The sequence below is a fragment of the Ursus arctos genome, chromosome X, assembly GCF_023065955.2.
Source record: "Ursus arctos isolate Adak ecotype North America chromosome X, UrsArc2.0, whole genome shotgun sequence".
In the NCBI taxonomy this organism is placed as follows: domain Eukaryota; kingdom Metazoa; phylum Chordata; class Mammalia; order Carnivora; family Ursidae; genus Ursus; species Ursus arctos.
In genome coordinates this window covers 56,954,742-56,970,381 of record NC_079873.1, presented here as the reverse complement: position 1 = coordinate 56,970,381, position 15,640 = coordinate 56,954,742, and the positions used below count along the sequence as shown (strand labels likewise).

Below are 15,640 nucleotides of genomic sequence, written 5' to 3'. Positions count from 1 at the left end.
CATTACCCCAACAGTCGCCCAGGGGGCGGGCCCCGGAGAGGTGGGGTTGGGGGAGGGTAATCTTGGCAGGCGCCTGCTGCATGGCGTAGGTAGGGACTGTTGAGGGGGGGGCGGACGCTGGGGGGTTGAACACGAGTGGGAAGCGAAGAGAGACACGGGGAGGGGGAGGGGACCGGGAACCATTTGAATGAGAGGAGGGGATCACGGGTAGAGTGGGCTCCAGGAGGTAGGGCGGGCACGGGTGTGACGGGGGGCGGGGGGAAGGGGGAGAAGACTCTTGAGCCAGGTAAGAGAAGCAGGTGCGTAGATCTATTTTTTGTGGGTTAGTGTACTCGGCCATTCCGTGGAGAGGGGGTGCCGCCTTTCCCGAGGGCGGGCTTCAAAGCTCCAGAGGCTATCTTTTCCTCCTCAACTAACGGGGCCCCGGGCGGGGGCTCAAGCTCCATCTCCAACGACTACGCTCCACTCCGCAATTTCCAGGCGGCCACTGGGCTGGGAGTCTCGCGCCGGGGGCCGGCGCTGTCTCGCGAGCCCCCTCCACGAGCCAGCCAATGGGGTTGGTTGCTGGCGCCGCCCGCCCGCCTGCTGCAGAGCGCTGGGCGCTGTGAGCGGCGCTGCCATTTAAAGGGGCCGCGACCCCTGTCCCGGCTGCTAGGGAGGGAGGTGGAGAAGGAGCGCGGGGCCGTCGCTGTCTGCAGTTCTAGGCTTGTAGCCGTTACACTAACCCTGCCGCAGGTAGGGGTCGGGCCTGATCAAGCCGAACCGAACCTGCAGGCGGGATCTCGCAGTAGCCAGGAGGGGGGGGGGTCTAAGGAGAGATCGTAGCTCCAAAATGTCTTCCTGTAAATGCCTGAGGTGGGGGGTGGGCAACAGGAGAAGGAGGACTAGGGGAGCAATAGGAAGGGGGGACGGGGCTGAGGAAGTGGGCGACCCTGAAAGGTAACTGGGGGGAGGGGTTAGGAAGGGCAGTTTGTGGGGGCGAAGGAAGGGCTGAGGGAGGACCTTGCAACGCGGGGAGGGGGGGTGGGGCCAGACAGGGTGGGTAAAGACTGGGGAGCTGGGGGGCTCCAGGAGAGAGGGGAGGGGATAGGAACTGAGACCGCGGGGGTGGGAAAGGCTCTTGGTGGCAACGGCCCTGGGAGACTCTAAGGGGGCGTTCAGCTCGAGTTGGGGGGGAGTGAAAGGTAAGGGGGGAGGGGAACTGGGAGTTGCAGTGGGGTGGCGGGGGCAGGCGGGAGGGTGGAACGACGGACTGCCTGGCGAGTGTGGGCACAGGGCCAGGGCGGGGAACGCCTCTCCCCACAGGGGGCGCTGTACTGGGGGGGGGAGTGGTCATTCGGACTAAAGCCCGTGGAAATGCTTGTCGGTTGTGGTGGGGGCTGTTCAAGAGAAATCCAAGTGGATGATGGGGTGTGTCCCAGAACCTATATAAGAAGGAATTCTGGCGAAGACCACCTCTTCTGCCCCCTCTTCTACCCCTAATCTACAGCCCATATCCAGTCATCCTCATGGACCCCAGTGATTTCCCCAGTCCGTTTGACCCATTGACCCTGCCAGAGAAGCCCCTGGCTGGAGACCTTCCAGTAGACATGGAATTTGGAGAGGACCTACTGGAATCCCAGACTGCCCCAACTCGAGGATGGGCACCCCCTGGCCCTTCTCCATCCTCAGGAGCCCTGGACCTGCTTGATACCCCTGCTGGCCTGGAAAAAGACCCTGGAGTCCTGGATGGAGCCACTGAGCTGCTGGGGCTGGGGGGGCTGCTCTATAAAGCCCCCTCCCCCCCAGAGGTGGACCATGGTCCTGAGGGGACCCTTGCATGGGATGCAGGCGATCAGACCCTAGAGCCTGGACCAGGGGGCCAGACCCCTGAGGTGGTACCTCCTGAGCCAGGGGCTGGGGCAAATCCCTCTTCACCGGAGGGGCTACTAGAGCCGTTGGCTCCAGATTCACCGATAACACTGCAGTCCCCCCATATTGAAGAGGAGGAGACCACCAACATAGCTACAGGGAGAAGGGGCTCCCCTGGGCAGGAGGAGGAGCTTCCCCAAGGGCAGCCACAGAGCCCAAATGGTCCCCCCAGCCCTTCAGTGGGAGAGACTCTGGGGGATGGAATCAACAGTTCTCAGACCAAACCTGGGGGCCCTAGCCCTCCTGCACACCCTTCCTTGCCAGGTAGGTTGCCTAATAAGCTAGAGAATCCAGGATGGCGAGAGGGTAGGGGTAAGGAGGGGTGGTTGTGTGTTTGGGGAAGATGTGGGGGGGGGAGGAGGAGGAGGGTGGAGAGATGAGAGTAGGGAGATGTATAGAGAAGGAGTTGGGAGTTTGGAAGGGAGGAGTTGGGGGGGTGTGGCGAAGATGAAGGAAAGTAGGGGTAGGGAGGCAGCTCAGTGGCTGCGGGAGAGGAATAGGGTAAGGTTTCAGGGGGTGGGTTGGGAAGAGTGGATTTGTTGGGAGAGGTTCCCTTTTTCTTACCCCAGTGGGCTCTTGGTGCCAGGGTCCTTCCTTCAGAATTTGGAGAGGACGCCAGGCTTCTTGGCACTAAGATCTTTCCAGCTGTTTTGTTCCAGAAGAGAGTGGGGTTTCTGGGGTTGATGAATGATAACTGGGTCCTGGAGCCACCAACAGCATAGTGATTTCGGAGGAATGGTAGATACGCAGGGCCTGGAATTGTGTCTCTGATAGGGGAGGGACAGCCTGGGCTTGAGAGGCTCTCCTTTCTCCCCTGTTCTGCCTCTCCCAGGTTGTGACCAGGGTCTTGGGGCTTATATAACCACCTGAGTCCAGGGGAACCTATCCACATGTTAATGCTTCCTTTTCCCCTTGCTACCTTTGGGTGGTTGCATTTGGTTTTGTTAGTGAACTGTAGGTCTTCTGATGAAAGGCGTGTGTTACCTGCGTTCCCTGAACTCCCAGTGATTGGGACAGAAGGCTGGTGGGAAGGCTAGGATTTTTTTTTTAAAGGAGAATAGCTGCCCCCCCTTAGAGCAGAGCTCGAGGTAACCCTGAGAGGGGCCCCAAGAAGCCACAGGCACTTGAGTTTTCCCTTTCAGTTTTGAGTAAGTCCTTCCCCAGGAATGGAGGCGGAGGTTGGGCCAGGGAGGGGGCGGTGAGGGCAAGCTCAAGATTTAGGCTGTTTTCTGCTTCCTTTGCAGGAGATGGCCTGACTGGGAAGGCGAGTGAGAAGCCGCCTGAGAGGGTGAGGGGGGGAGGGGATCGGAGGGAGTCTGGTTCCCCCTATAGCTCTGGGAAGGACAGACCCTTCATTTTCCCTCCCAGATGTTGTTCTGTGGAGGGTGTGTGTGAGGAGAGTTAGGAGGAGGGAGGGAGCTCTTGTGTCTCCTGCTTCTTAAGGAGAAAGTCCAGCCTCCTTTTCTTCTCTCCTCCTAAGGGCTGGGCCGAGGGTCCCTATTCTCCCTTCCCCCTCCCATCACTGTATGCCCCCCCACCCTGCACTAGTGCAGCAGGCCCTTTAGCCTGCCCCTGGTGTCAGCTTTCCTCCCCTCCCATGTTTCCAAGGTACAGAAGAGAAGCGAGCGTGTTAGAAGAGTAGAGCCTCCCAAACCTGAGGTTGTGGACTCCACTGAGAGCAGTGAGTAGGGCTTGAGGAAGTGTGACCGAGTGGGACGTGGGGGACCTTGGATCTCCTGGCTCCCGGAGCGCTGCGCCCCGCAGAGTGCAAAATGCCTGTCTGTGCTGTGGGTTGGCATGGGAACCAGGGGCAGTAGGGGAAATTGAAAACAACAGCAGTGAGAATGGAGTTTCCTGTTTCAGCTGTGCCATCCCTGTCCTGAGTCTTCTCACTTGGAGCCCTCCCGCGCCCTCCCTTGGAGATTATGGAGTGACTTAAGGGAGAGTGACACCAGTGGCTTAAGATGCCAGTGTAATGGGGGTGGGGGTGGAAAGGCAGGAACTAGGGGGATGGGGAGCCCCTGGGGGTCCAGCTGAGCTAACTCTCAGTTCAGAGGAGGGCTAAAGACCCAGTCCCGTAGCCTCTGCTCACTGCCCCCTCCCCACTTCCTCAGTTCCAGTGTCAGATGAAGATTCTGATGCCATGGTAGATGACCCCAACGATGAGGACTTTGTGCCATTCCGGCCCCGGCGGTCCCCTCGCATGTCCCTACGCTCAAGCGTGGCCCAAAGGGCTGGGCGCTCTGCGGTAGGCACCAAGATGACCTGTGCACATTGCCGGACACCACTGCAGAAGGGGCAGACTGCCTACCAGCGCAAGGGGCTGCCTCAGCTCTTCTGCTCTTCATCCTGTCTCACCACTTTCTCTAAGAAGCCTTCCGGCAAAAAGACCTGTACCTTCTGCAAGAAGTACGTGGTCCCCAGGTGCGGGGAGGGCAGGGAGCAGGCTGGGAACAAGGGCTGAGACAGAGACTATGTTGGCAAGAACCTAGCGGAGCAGAACTGGGAGTGAGGCAGGTGAGGGAGGGGGCCCGAGGAGAGTAAGAGTAGTGGGGGGGCGTGGTCATTGGTCCCCAAAGAGGGGTGGGAGCTGGTGAAAGGAGAGGGTGGTGCCAAGTGAATATCCAAACCCGTTCTCCCCCTCCAGGGAGATCTGGAACACCAAGGACTCGGTTGTGGCCCAGACTGGTTCAGGAGGCTCCTTCCATGAGTTCTGCACATCCGTCTGTCTCTCCCTGTACGAGGCCCAGCAGCAGCGCCCAATCCCCCAGTCCGGGGATCCCGCCGATGCCACTCGCTGCAGCATATGCCAGAAGACCGGAGAGGTGAGGAAGCTCGAGGGGGGCCAGATTGGCAGAGCCTGGCCAGCCCTGAGCTGCCCCTGCACTCCTGGGGCTGCAGGGGCCAGGCCCTGTGGAAGAGGGGAGTGGGGAGGAGAGGCAGCCATCGTGAGGGAGCGTATTCAAGGATAGAGCTTCTCCAGGATGTATGCAGCCGGCCTTCCTTGCCTCCCGGGACCTCACCATCAAGTCGGCAGCCCGATGTGCAGGTTGGGGGGTCCCTGGGCCCACTGTCCGCTGTGAAGGTCTAGGGTGAGGCGGGGCGGGCTGCCCTTGCTCCGGGGTGGGTGGTGGTGCCCAGGCCCTGGCTCAGGGTGTGTGTGTGCGTACACGGCAGGTCCTGCACGAGGTCAGCAACGGCAGCGTGGTGCACCGGCTCTGCAGTGATTCTTGCTTCTCCAAATTCCGGGCCAACAAGGGACTGAAAACCAACTGTTGTGACCAGTGCGGGGCTTACATCTACACCAAGACCGGGAGCCCTGGCCCTGAGCTCCTCTTCCACGAGGGCCAACAAAAGCGGTTCTGCAACACAACCTGCTTGGGGGCATACAAGAAGGTGGGGCCGAGGGAGTAGTGCGTTAGAGGGCTGTGGAAGGGGGTGCGGTTCCCGGGTGACGAATAAAGGTGCCTGACGGGGTCGAGGGTTGGGAGGAATAAAACGAATAAAGGGGGTTTCAATTGTATCTGTTATGTTTTATTTTTGAAGCTGGCTGGTGGATACACAGGTCTTTGTTATATCATCATCTATACTTTTTTTGTATTGCCTGAAATCTTTCATGTTTTAAAAAATTTAACAAATAAAAGTGAAGGGACAAATCCAGCCTCAGCCTCTCCTTCCCCATCCTCACAGAAAAACACACGTGTGTACCCCTGTGTCTGGTGCAAGACCCTGTGTAAGAACTTTGAGATGCTATCACATGTGGATCGTAATGGCAAGACCAGCCTGTTCTGTTCCCTGTGCTGTACCACCTCTTACAAAGTGAAGCAGGCAGGGCTCGCTGGTAGGTGCAAAGCCCTCTTCTCTGAGACCCCTGCTGGCCTTCCTTCTACCTCCCATACTCCCCTCTTCTAAAGTAATCCCTGCCGCCCGACCTCAGCCCCAGCCACATCTTCCCATCTTCCCGTGGGTTTCCTGTTCCGTCTCTGCACTGCCTTACGCCTTCTGTGTACTCTCTCTCTCTCTCTCTCTCTCTCTCTCCCTCTGTCTGTCTCTCTGTCTCTCTCTCTGTCTCTTTCTGTCTCTCTGTCTCTTGCTTTCCCTCTCCCTTTCTCTCTGTGCCCCAGGCCCTCCCCGACCCTGCAGCTTCTGCCGCCGCAGCCTCTCTGACCCCTGTTACTACAACAAGGTTGATCGCACAGTCTACCAATTCTGCAGCCCCAGCTGCTGGACCAAGTTCCAGGTACTCCAAACCCTGGACCAGGGATTAAAGAAGGGTGTGGTGACAGAGAGAGGGTACGAGAGTTGGGGTAGGTAGGCCCGGGCAGAGCAAAGAACAAGCCCGACTCCCCCCGCCCTCCCCACCACCGCCGCCACACACCTCCCTTACTTGTCTTCCTTCCCTCCAGCGCACAAGCCCCGAGGGGGGCATTCACCTGAGCTGTCACTACTGCCACAGCCTCTTCAGTGGCAAGCCTGAGGTCTTGGACTGGCAGGTAAGACCCCCCACCCCCACCAACGTCCTGCCGTACCACCCCGACAGAAATCCACCGCCTGAGGGGCCGCCTCCGCTTGGCTCCGGGTACGTCTGGAAGCCACAGCTCTGTCCTCCTGCCCTGTGCCCCCATCTCAGGACCAGGTGTTCCAGTTCTGCTGCCGGGACTGCTGTGAGGACTTCAAGCGGCTCCGGGGAGTGGTGTCCCAGTGTGAACACTGCCGGCAGGAGAAGCTCCTGCACGAGAAGCTCCGATTCAGCGGGGTGGAGAAGAGCTTCTGCAGCGAAGGTGAGGAGGTGGGGAAGGGGCAGAAGGCCCTGAACCTCACAGCCCGAGGGGCTGGCAGGGAAGGGAGGAGGGCTTGCCCTGCGGCCTGTGGGGCGCGGGTCTTTGGCCCCTCCCCTCCGTCCATCCTTCCACCCGTCCATCTGAAGGCTTCAGGCCCCAGAGGCTGTTGGAGCTTTTACTCGGACCACCTTGAAAAGGTCGGGTCTCGCCGTGAGTGGGGGCCGTGGCAATCTCTGTGTCTCTGGACTCTTCCCTCTTGCCCTCTTCCCAGGCTGTGTGCTGCTGTACAAACAGGACTTCACGAAGAAGCTGGGGTTGTGCTGTATCACTTGTACTTACTGCTCCCAGACCTGCCAGCGTGGAGTCACCGAGCAGCTGGACGGCAGCACCTGGGACTTCTGCAGCGAGGACTGTAAGAGCAAGTACCTGCTGTGGTACTGCAAGGTAAGGGGTGCGGCGGGGGGGGGGGTGGCTGTTGCACGAGCCTCGGGGAGGGGGCTGATCTCCAGGGAGGGGGCTCCACCTGGCCGAGCCTCCCAAGGGGAGCAGCGCGGAGGGCTTCGCCGCAGGGGCAGAGGGCTCAGCACGTTTTTTAGGGAGGTGGGGCTGACCATCCTGTCGACACCCTCAGGCTGCCCGGTGCCACGCCTGTAAGCGCCAGGGGAAGCTGCTGGAGACCATCCACTGGCGCGGGCAGATCCGTCATTTCTGCAACCAACAGTGTCTGCTGCGCTTTTATAGCCAGCAGAACCAACCCAACCTGGATACCCAGAGTGGGCCCGAGAGCCTCCTGAACAGTGAGTCCCGGGCGGGGGGGGGGGGGGGCCCGCTCCATTAGAACTGGCCCAGACTCTCCTAACCCTGGGCCCAGCCCCCCTCTTCTCATGCCCTGGCTTTCCCCTCATCCTTGGCCAGAGCTCCTGGCGCCGTGTTCCCTTGCAGCTTCTGGACCGTGCTGTCCAGGGGGAGCCTTGTTTAAAGGTTCTCAGAGTTCGAGTCTCCCACGTCTCTGTCGAGGATGTGTTTTTAGGGAATGGGCACCTACCCAGGTGGGACGGGGCCTGTGGGGGCTGGGGTTAGTTTTCTGAGAGAAGAAGGTGTTAGCATAAGCTCTACCTTTAGTGAGACTGAAGGCTGTTGTTTCTAGAATGTTACCTCAGCCTCTTCACAGCTCCGGGGGTCCCAGGCTTCTGAGGGACATCTGCACGGAAGGTCTCAAAGTGTGGGTTCTTGGGGAAACTATTCTTTGATCTTCTTGGCAGCCAGGAGCAAAGAATCTTCTTGGCCCCTGTCGCTAGGGCCTAGAGAAGACTAGACTTGGGGTGGAAGAGGGGATAGTTGCGATATCCCATTTACATTTAGTGCACCTCGTAATGGACCTCTCCCTGGACAGGGACGAGGAAAACGGAGAGAAGGTTCCTCCGATGAGAGCATTCATTTGTTTTGATCTCTAGGTCAGTCTCCTGAGTCAAAGCCCCAGACACCGTCTCAAACCAAAGTGGAGAACAGCAATACAGTGAAGACCCCAGAGGAAAATGGGAATCTGGGCAAGGTCAGGGCTGAAGCCAAGGGGGTGAATGGCCTCAGAAGGGGGCCTGGTAAATTGGCAGCACTAACATTCATTTGTCTCTGCAGATCCCTGCAAAGACCCGATCGGCTCCCACCGCTTCAACCCCTCCTCCGCCCCCACCTCCCCCAGCAACGCCCCGCAAAAACAAAGCTGCCATGTGTAAACCGCTGATGCAGAATCGGGGGGTCTCCTGCAAGGTGGAGATGAAGTCCAAAGGGAGTCAAACAGGTGAGCCAGGGTACCTAGACATCCCGGGCTATGTTCCCTGGTCCTAGGCCTCCAGCTCAGTGCTTGGGAGCCAGACCAGGGGTTTTTTTAGGCGGCTGAGGTATCACACGTACGGTTGTCCTGGAACCATAGAGTTGTCTGTCAGCCTTTGGTGCGAGGGCAGGTTTGTGACACTGAGCGTGCGTCAGAGCCTTCTGGGGTGACGAGCAAGCGTCCGGTCCGGGCCAGATGTGACCGATCTCACGGGGGCTCTGAGAAGACCTTTCTTGTCCACAGAAGAGTGGAAGCCACAGGTGATCGTGCTGCCCATCCCAGTGCCCATCTTTGTGCCAGTGCCTATGCATCTGTACTGCCAGAAAGTCCCGGTGCCTTTCTCCATGCCCATCCCGGTGAGTCCCCTGCCCTGCTCGCCGTGGCCTCGCCTGCCCTCTCAGGCCTGAGACCCGCCCGCCCCCTCGCGCTCACTCGCCGCCCCTCTTCCTCGCGCCTGCACTTCTTGGTGTCTAGTTGGGATTTGCGCCTCCAGGTGCCTGTGCCCATGTTCCTGCCCACCACCTTGGAGAGCACAGACAAGATTGTGGAGACCATCGAGGAGCTGAAAGTGAAGATCCCTTCCAACCCCTTGGAGGCCGACATCCTGGCTATGGCGGAAATGATTGCAGAGGCTGAGGAGTTAGACAAGGCCTCATCTGACCTTTGTGGTATGCCACGGACAGCGGTGATGAGGGACACGGGGTGCGACCCGTCTGTCTCGGCCTCAGGGGGTGGAGTGTGGTGATCTTGGTGCCTTAGCATTACTGGGGAGTAGTTGGGATTGGCCCCTGAAGGCCCGTGAGGGCGCTAGTCAGGAGCTGCAGTGACCAAGCCACCTTCTCTGCCTCCCAGATCTTGTGAGCAACCAGAGTGCAGAGGGGCTTCTGGAAGACTGTGACCTGTTCGGGCCAGCTCGAGATGACGTCCTGGCCATGGCCGTCAAGATGGCCAATGTCCTGGATGAGCCCGGGCAAGATTTGGAGGCCGACTTCCCCAAGAGTGAGTAGGATGCAAAGTGTGTCCAGGGAATACAGGGGCCTTTGTGCCAGCAGGCGAGGAGTGTCCCTCGTGACCTCAGCATGACCCTAAACAGTGCTCCTTGTGACCCTGTGACAGAGGGCTCATGCAGGGACTAGTGCCAGAGATACTGGGACACGCGCTATTTTACATTTGTGTCTTGCTGTTTGTTTTTGATTCCAATCATGGCAAAACACATAACCTGAGATTTACCATCTTCCCTGCATTGAAGTATGCAGTTCAGTGGTGTTACATTCGCATCGTTGTGAGTCTTGGTGTCTGTGTACCGCTGAGTGTGTTCTTGGCATAGCTTTGTTGGCTCCTCTTGCCTACAGTGAAGCTGTGTAGGAGGCTCATCTCCATGCACGTGGGCGAGTAGGAGGGGGAGGGTGGGAGGACTACCGGGTTGCGATCTTAAAACCTTGATTTTTTTCTTCCTTTCCTCTCTAACAGATCCTCTGGACATTAACCCCAGCGTAGACTTCCTCTTTGATTGCGGCCTAGTAGGGCCCGAGGACGTGTCTACTGAACAAGACCTTCCCCGCACCATGAGGAAGGTGAGGGCTGGGGTGCTGCGTCCACAGAAGTGGGAGGGGGCTCAAAGAACTCAGGGGAGGGTCGCATAGCCAAGCCAGCAGCCTTAGTTTGACTTCCCTGCCCTCCTTTCCCTGCCATTGTGAGTACCGAGAAGGAGCTGAACTTTCTCTCTCCCCGGTTCACGAGGTCGTCGGGGCTGTTCCTGGGGCTCTGTGCTCTGGAAGCGTGCCATGTTCTGATGTCAGTCCCCTGGTTCCGTGGTGGTCAACCCTATGCCGACTAGCTTCTGTGGTGCCCCCAGCCTTGCCCCAGCCACGCCTCTCCTTTCTCTCCCGCTGCAGGGTCAAAAGCGGCTGGTGCTTTCGGAGAGCTGTTCCCGAGACTCCATGAGCAGCCAGCCTAGCTGTACTGGACTCAACTATTCGTATGGTGTCAATGCTTGGAAGTGCTGGGTGCAGTCAAAATATGCCAATGGAGAGACGAGCAAGGGGGATGAGCTGCGTTTTGGCCGTAAGTTGGGGGGGAGGGGAGGAAGATACCCTATGGAGAGGAGAGCGTGTGGGGGAGGGAGAGGAAGGAAGAGGGCCAGGGCTGTGATTCAGCTGAGGAGGTGAGGGTGTCTAGGAGTGATAAGGCTGTGATCACCGAAGGGTGTCCTGTGAAGATGGGGAGGGGCTGTAGAATAAGGGGAGAAGCTGCCTAGGTTTCAAGGCTGAGGGTTTTTTTTTTTTTTGGTTTTTGGTTTTTTTTGCAATGGGTGGGTTTGTTCTGGAGCTGGATGCAACTGAGGGATGAAGGGATTAACGATGGAGCGAAATGAAATTCTCCGTGTGGAGTGTTCTTAATCCCGTCCACCTCTACTGCATATCACTGTAGCCAAACCGATGCGCATCAAAGAGGATATTCTGGCCTGCTCCGCTGCCGAACTCAACTATGGTCTGGCCCAGTTTGTGAGAGAAATCACTCGACCCAACGGTGAACGATACGAACCCGACAGTATCTACTATCTGTGTCTTGGCATCCAACAGGTACCCCTTGCAGCCGGCTCACTGGCCATCACTCTCGACAGAGCAGGCCGGGTCCCACCAGAAATGATCCTGTCCCACTCCCTGTTCCTCACCCTGTCTCCTACCTTGAGCAGGTCCGCTCGGTAATCCTCAGACCCATTCTAGGAAGGGAAGGATGGGTGGAGCTGGGTTCCTTGAGTGGTGGGGGGATGGTAAGTTCCCACTGGGAGAGGTCGGCCCCCTGCATTACGTGATGAGGGGGGCCAGGCTGGTGAATGGCCAGCTGTGACACATATCCAAAACTCCCTCCTCTTCTAGCAAGGCCCCAGCACCTCAGAGTGCTGGGCATCCCTGGGGAAGGGCACCCTGGGTCACATAACCCAGCAGCTGTTTTCCACTGCCTCTTCATTGCCAAGGTCACCATGCCTGGGGCCTTCAGCATTGTGCCTTTCCTTTGGAACCTGGAGTCTCGCTTTCTTATGTGCGTTTGGTTTTCTTTCCTCAGTACTTGCTGGAAAATAACCGAATGGTGAACATCTTCACGGACCTTTACTACCTGACTTTCGTTCAAGAACTCAACAAGTCTCTGAGTACCTGGCAGCCCACGCTCCTCCCCAACAGTAAGGGACAGGGACTTAGCAATCCCTCTGCCCTTTCCTCCGGTCTTTCAGTACACCGTTCCAAGAGTCCTGGGCTCTTTGGTCTGCCACTCTTCACAGAGGCTCGGAGGGCAGGAATTATGGACCTGGGGGCCTCAGGGTTCAGAGCTAGAGGAACTGAGGCCCCCATCCTTGAACTTGACTTAGTCTGATGAGCTATCTCTGGGTCTGAGAAAGGTGGCCTGAGTTTGGTTGGTAAGTGAGGAGAGAAAAGAAGACGTTGTGGGACTCCCCAAAGTTTACGTCTGCCTGCCTATAACTTGAGGCTGGTGAGAGAAGCTCCAAATGCAGGTGGAAACCATAAAAAAAATCCAGTTCGGGGCACCTGGGTGGCTCAGTCGGTTAAGTGTCTGACTCTTTTTTTTAATTATTTATTTATTTGAGAGAAAGAGAGAAAATGGGGGGGAGGGGCAGAGGGAGAGAGAAAGAGAGAAGCAGACTCTCTGCTGAGTAGGGAGTCTGATGTGGGACTTGATCCCAGGACCCTGGGATCATGACCTGAGCTAAAGGCAGATGCTTAACCAACTGAACCACCCAGGTGCCCCCTCCCACCAGTGTCTGACTCTTAATCTCAGCTCAGGACTTATCTCAGGGTCGTGAGGTCAAGCCCCGCATTGGGCTCCACACTGGGCACACAGCCTACTCAAAACAAAAACAACAACAACCCGGTTTCACCATCTACTCTAGCAGAGTATCAGGGTTTGATCTTCTGTGAACGGGTACAGTGTGGGAAGTGCTTGTGAGCAGGACATCTGGGATCGGAAGCGGTCGGGTGTGGGCAGTCGCTCACCTCTGACGGGTTTCTCCCCCTTGACCGTTGCAGATACGGTGTTCTCCCGGGTGGAGGAAGAGCACCTCTGGGAGTGTAAGCAGCTGGGGGTCTACTCGCCCTTTGTCCTCCTCAACACACTCATGTTCTTCAACACTAAGTTTTTTGGGCTCCAGACAGCCGAGGAACACATGCAGCTCTCCTTCACCAACGTGGTGCGGCAGTCGCGCAAGTGTACCACCCCTCGGGGCACCACCAAGGTGGTGAGCATCCGCTATTATGCCCCCGTCCGCCAGAGAAAAGGGCGAGGTACGAGGCTGCCCCCGCTCCTTTATCTTTCCCCCTCTCTGCTTGCACCTTCGGGGCCCCACCATCAACGCCGGCTTGGCCCTCTCCTCGGCTTTCCTGCCCTTCCATTGCCGTGTCTGCAGAGCAGGCGCAAACAGCCGGCCCCGCTATCCGCGGGCCTGTGGCTCTTGCCCTGATGAGCGGTCACTTGCCTGCCTGTGTCCTGACTTTGCTCATTTCCAGGCAATCTCCTTTTCTTGGCGGGCGGGGGGGGGGGACAGGTAGGAAGCCGTTGGGTGTGTGTGGCTGTGGGGGAGAGTTGACGGCATGAATGAAAGGCTTTCCCTGGCTCTTTGCTATTGGGCATGACAGAAACCACACCTCGGTTTCCATTCTGGCCCTGGAGTCCCGTCCCATCCGAGTGCAGTTCCCGAGGTCGCTGCTCTGGACCCAAGCCTCCCCCTGGTCTGATGTACCAGGGGCCGGGACCGTGGCTGTTTCTCTGTCCTGGAAGGCCAGCCCAGCCTTGCAGAGTCAGGCCTGTTTTGTGAGCATGTGTGCATCACTTCTGAGGTGACTTCTTTGGGAAATCAATTTGGGGGAGATTTTTATAAAGAGAGGCTTTGGTGGTGAGAACCAGGGAGGCCTGCAGAGAACCCCCCCGCCCCGCCCGGCCACAGGACGTTTGCTTGGTGTGGGGAGACTGACTGACTCTTCTGCTTTTATTCCTCTATGAGACTGTGTTTGGCGTCCCGAGGCCTTCTGTGCCCTGGACCGTGCTCTTGGAGGTGGTTCATCGCCACTGCGCTTTCAGTGACCCTGGGTCCTTTGCCTCCTCTGCAGACACGGGTCCTGGGAAACGGAAGAGAGAAGATGAAGCCCCTATCTTAGAGCAGCGTGAGAACCGCATGAATCCCCTCCGCTGCCCGGTCAAGTTCTATGAGTTCTATCTCTCCAAATGGTGAGTTGGAGGGTTTGCAGGAATGACATTAGCATGGGGACCCCAGGGGTCTACTTCGCCCTGGTACTGATCTCTGTCCTACCACCCCCTCCCCCCAACCCCCTCCCCGCCATGGCAGTCCTGAAAGCCTCCGGACTCGCAACGATGTCTTCTACCTGCAACCTGAACGGTCCTGCATCGCGGAGTCCCCTCTCTGGTATTCCGTCATCCCCATGGACCGCAGCATGTTGGAGAGTATGCTCAATCGCATCCTGGCCGTGCGTGAGATTTATGAGGAGCTGGGTCGTCCTGGGGAGGAAGACCTGGACTGAGCCCGTGTGCTGTCCGTGTCTGTCTCTCACGCCAATATCTGTCCTGGGGCCGCATCCCACAGGGTGTCTGGCCCGGGAACCAATGCTACTCATTCTGAAGGGCCCCGACTGCCCTCCTCCATCCCCTGCCTTCCCTAGGAACCCCTGGCTTTTACCTTCTTCCATTACCACTTGACGACCCCAGGGTCCCAGTCCTCTGTCCTCAGGGGCTGGGGTCCCAGTGATGGGCAAAACCCAGTGAGGCCACTTTCTTTATGCTTCAGAGTAAACCCCTTCTCCTGGGGCCAGACTCTGGATGGAGTGTTCATAGCTCTGGTGATCCTGTTGGCTTTGGGTTTCCCGACCCATCCCACATAGGTAAAGCTCCCCGTTCTTAGGTTCGGCCAAGGGAAGAAACCCAGCTGCCTTCTCTGCCCTGTGTCCACTCCCTTCTCCACTCTTCCACAGTACCACGCTAAAGGGTCTTAAAGGAAAGATCTGAAAGTAATGAGGGGTCCGTCTACCTACAACACGGAGCCTAGATGCTCTTCCCCTCCCATGAGATAACTGGTGGTTGGAAACCCCTCGCCACTGTATTCCCCTTCCCTGCCCCTGCAAGCGCCAACCCCTGGTGCTGCGCGTTTAAAAACTTCCAAATGCTTTCTTTCCCTCAAAGGCAGAGAATGACTCTAAGCATGGGGAGCCGACTCCTATCCCCTTGGTTTATGTGTTTGTCTCTCTCTGCCATCTTAGGTTGGCATGAGCCATGGTGTCAACACGCTTAGCCCCCTTCTGTGACTGCCTCCCTTTAGTTCAATGGACAGAGTTTCCCAAGGCAAAAAACTACCTTCTCACTTGGACTGGGGCTGGGTTCCCCACTCTTGTTCTTCCCCCGTCATAAGAGCCAGGCCAAGCCTGGGGGGGTGGGCCCTGGGTCGTGCAGGATGGGATCTGTGGTCAAAGGATGGGTGAGGAGCTGTGGGCAGGGGTCCCGCCCCCGCTGCCGACATTTCTCTTCCCCATCTTGCCTTTGTAGTTCCAGAAATCTATTAGCGTCCAGCAAAGGGGGTACCCAGTTCTTTTCCCTGTTGGCTTTGCTGTTCCCCAGCCTCCTTTTTGTGTTTTTATAACTGTCACCAGTTTAGCCACTGTTTAAATTGTATATATTGTTCTGAGGCGCCTGGCCTGTCCCTTCAGTGAGCCATGCCCACCCTTGTGTTGTAGTGAGAAGCTGTTGTCACGACTAACCTTCTGTCTCTGGAATTGTTTGTTTCAAATAAAGAATTAAAATTGTCTTTTGCCTTCTCTGGGGGAGGGAGAGTGGCATTTGGAGGGGTGAGGGATAGAGAGGACCAATGCTGGACAGCTTCAAAGCTCTCTAGGGGTAAAGAGGTGGGGTGTCCTGCCCCAGTCTAAGAATCATTGTTACCCGCCTCACTGAAGGGATCCACTAGGAATATGGTCCTCTTCATAACAGGTTTCCAAATAAGGGGGAAAAAAATCAATTCAACAGCTATCTGTTAAGGACCTACTATGTTAAGGACCTCAGATTACATGCTTCAGAGAAGACAAAGATGAATTAGACCCAG

At 57.4% G+C, this 15,640-nt stretch overlaps 1 protein-coding gene across 6 annotated transcripts; it reads left to right on the top strand.

Annotated features, from left to right (window-relative positions):
• The first annotated feature begins 31 nt into the window (after positions 1–31).
• On the top strand, positions 32–15,345 carry ZMYM3 (zinc finger MYM-type containing 3). Of its 6 annotated transcripts, none has more exons than XM_048213778.2 (25): positions 32–89; positions 1,490–2,175; positions 3,156–3,199; positions 3,526–3,592; positions 4,026–4,320; positions 4,559–4,736; positions 5,089–5,307; positions 5,602–5,752; positions 6,036–6,151; positions 6,318–6,404; positions 6,542–6,692; positions 6,964–7,136; positions 7,324–7,489; positions 8,147–8,244; positions 8,328–8,490; positions 8,767–8,879; positions 9,017–9,191; positions 9,376–9,522; positions 9,994–10,097; positions 10,419–10,587; positions 10,954–11,105; positions 11,590–11,704; positions 12,567–12,821; positions 13,644–13,761; positions 13,880–15,345. In XM_048213778.2, exons 2-25 carry the CDS (start codon positions 1,509–1,511, stop codon positions 14,070–14,072), a joined length of 4,116 nt encoding a protein of 1,371 aa, XP_048069735.1. In that variant the 5' UTR covers positions 32–89; positions 1,490–1,508; the 3' UTR covers positions 14,073–15,345. The 6 variants fall into 6 exon arrangements, with proteins under 6 accessions (XP_048069735.1, XP_048069734.1, XP_048069738.1 ...); XM_048213777.2 differs by having other exon boundaries at positions 3,520–3,592; XM_048213779.2 differs by lacking the exon at positions 32–89 and adding an exon at positions 568–735.
• The last annotated feature ends 295 nt before the right edge of the window (positions 15,346–15,640 follow it).

Coding starts and splice junctions, on each gene's coding strand:
- ZMYM3 (XM_048213777.2), top strand. CDS start 1,509: ATGGACCCCAGTGATTTCCCCAGTCCGTTTGACCCATTGACCCTGCCA. Junction 3,593..4,025: donor TGTGGACTCCACTGAGAGCA/GTGAGTAGGGCT, acceptor CCACTTCCTCAG/TTCCAGTGTCAGATGAAGAT. Junction 4,321..4,558: donor ACCTGTACCTTCTGCAAGAA/GTACGTGGTCCC, acceptor CTCCCCCTCCAG/GGAGATCTGGAACACCAAGG.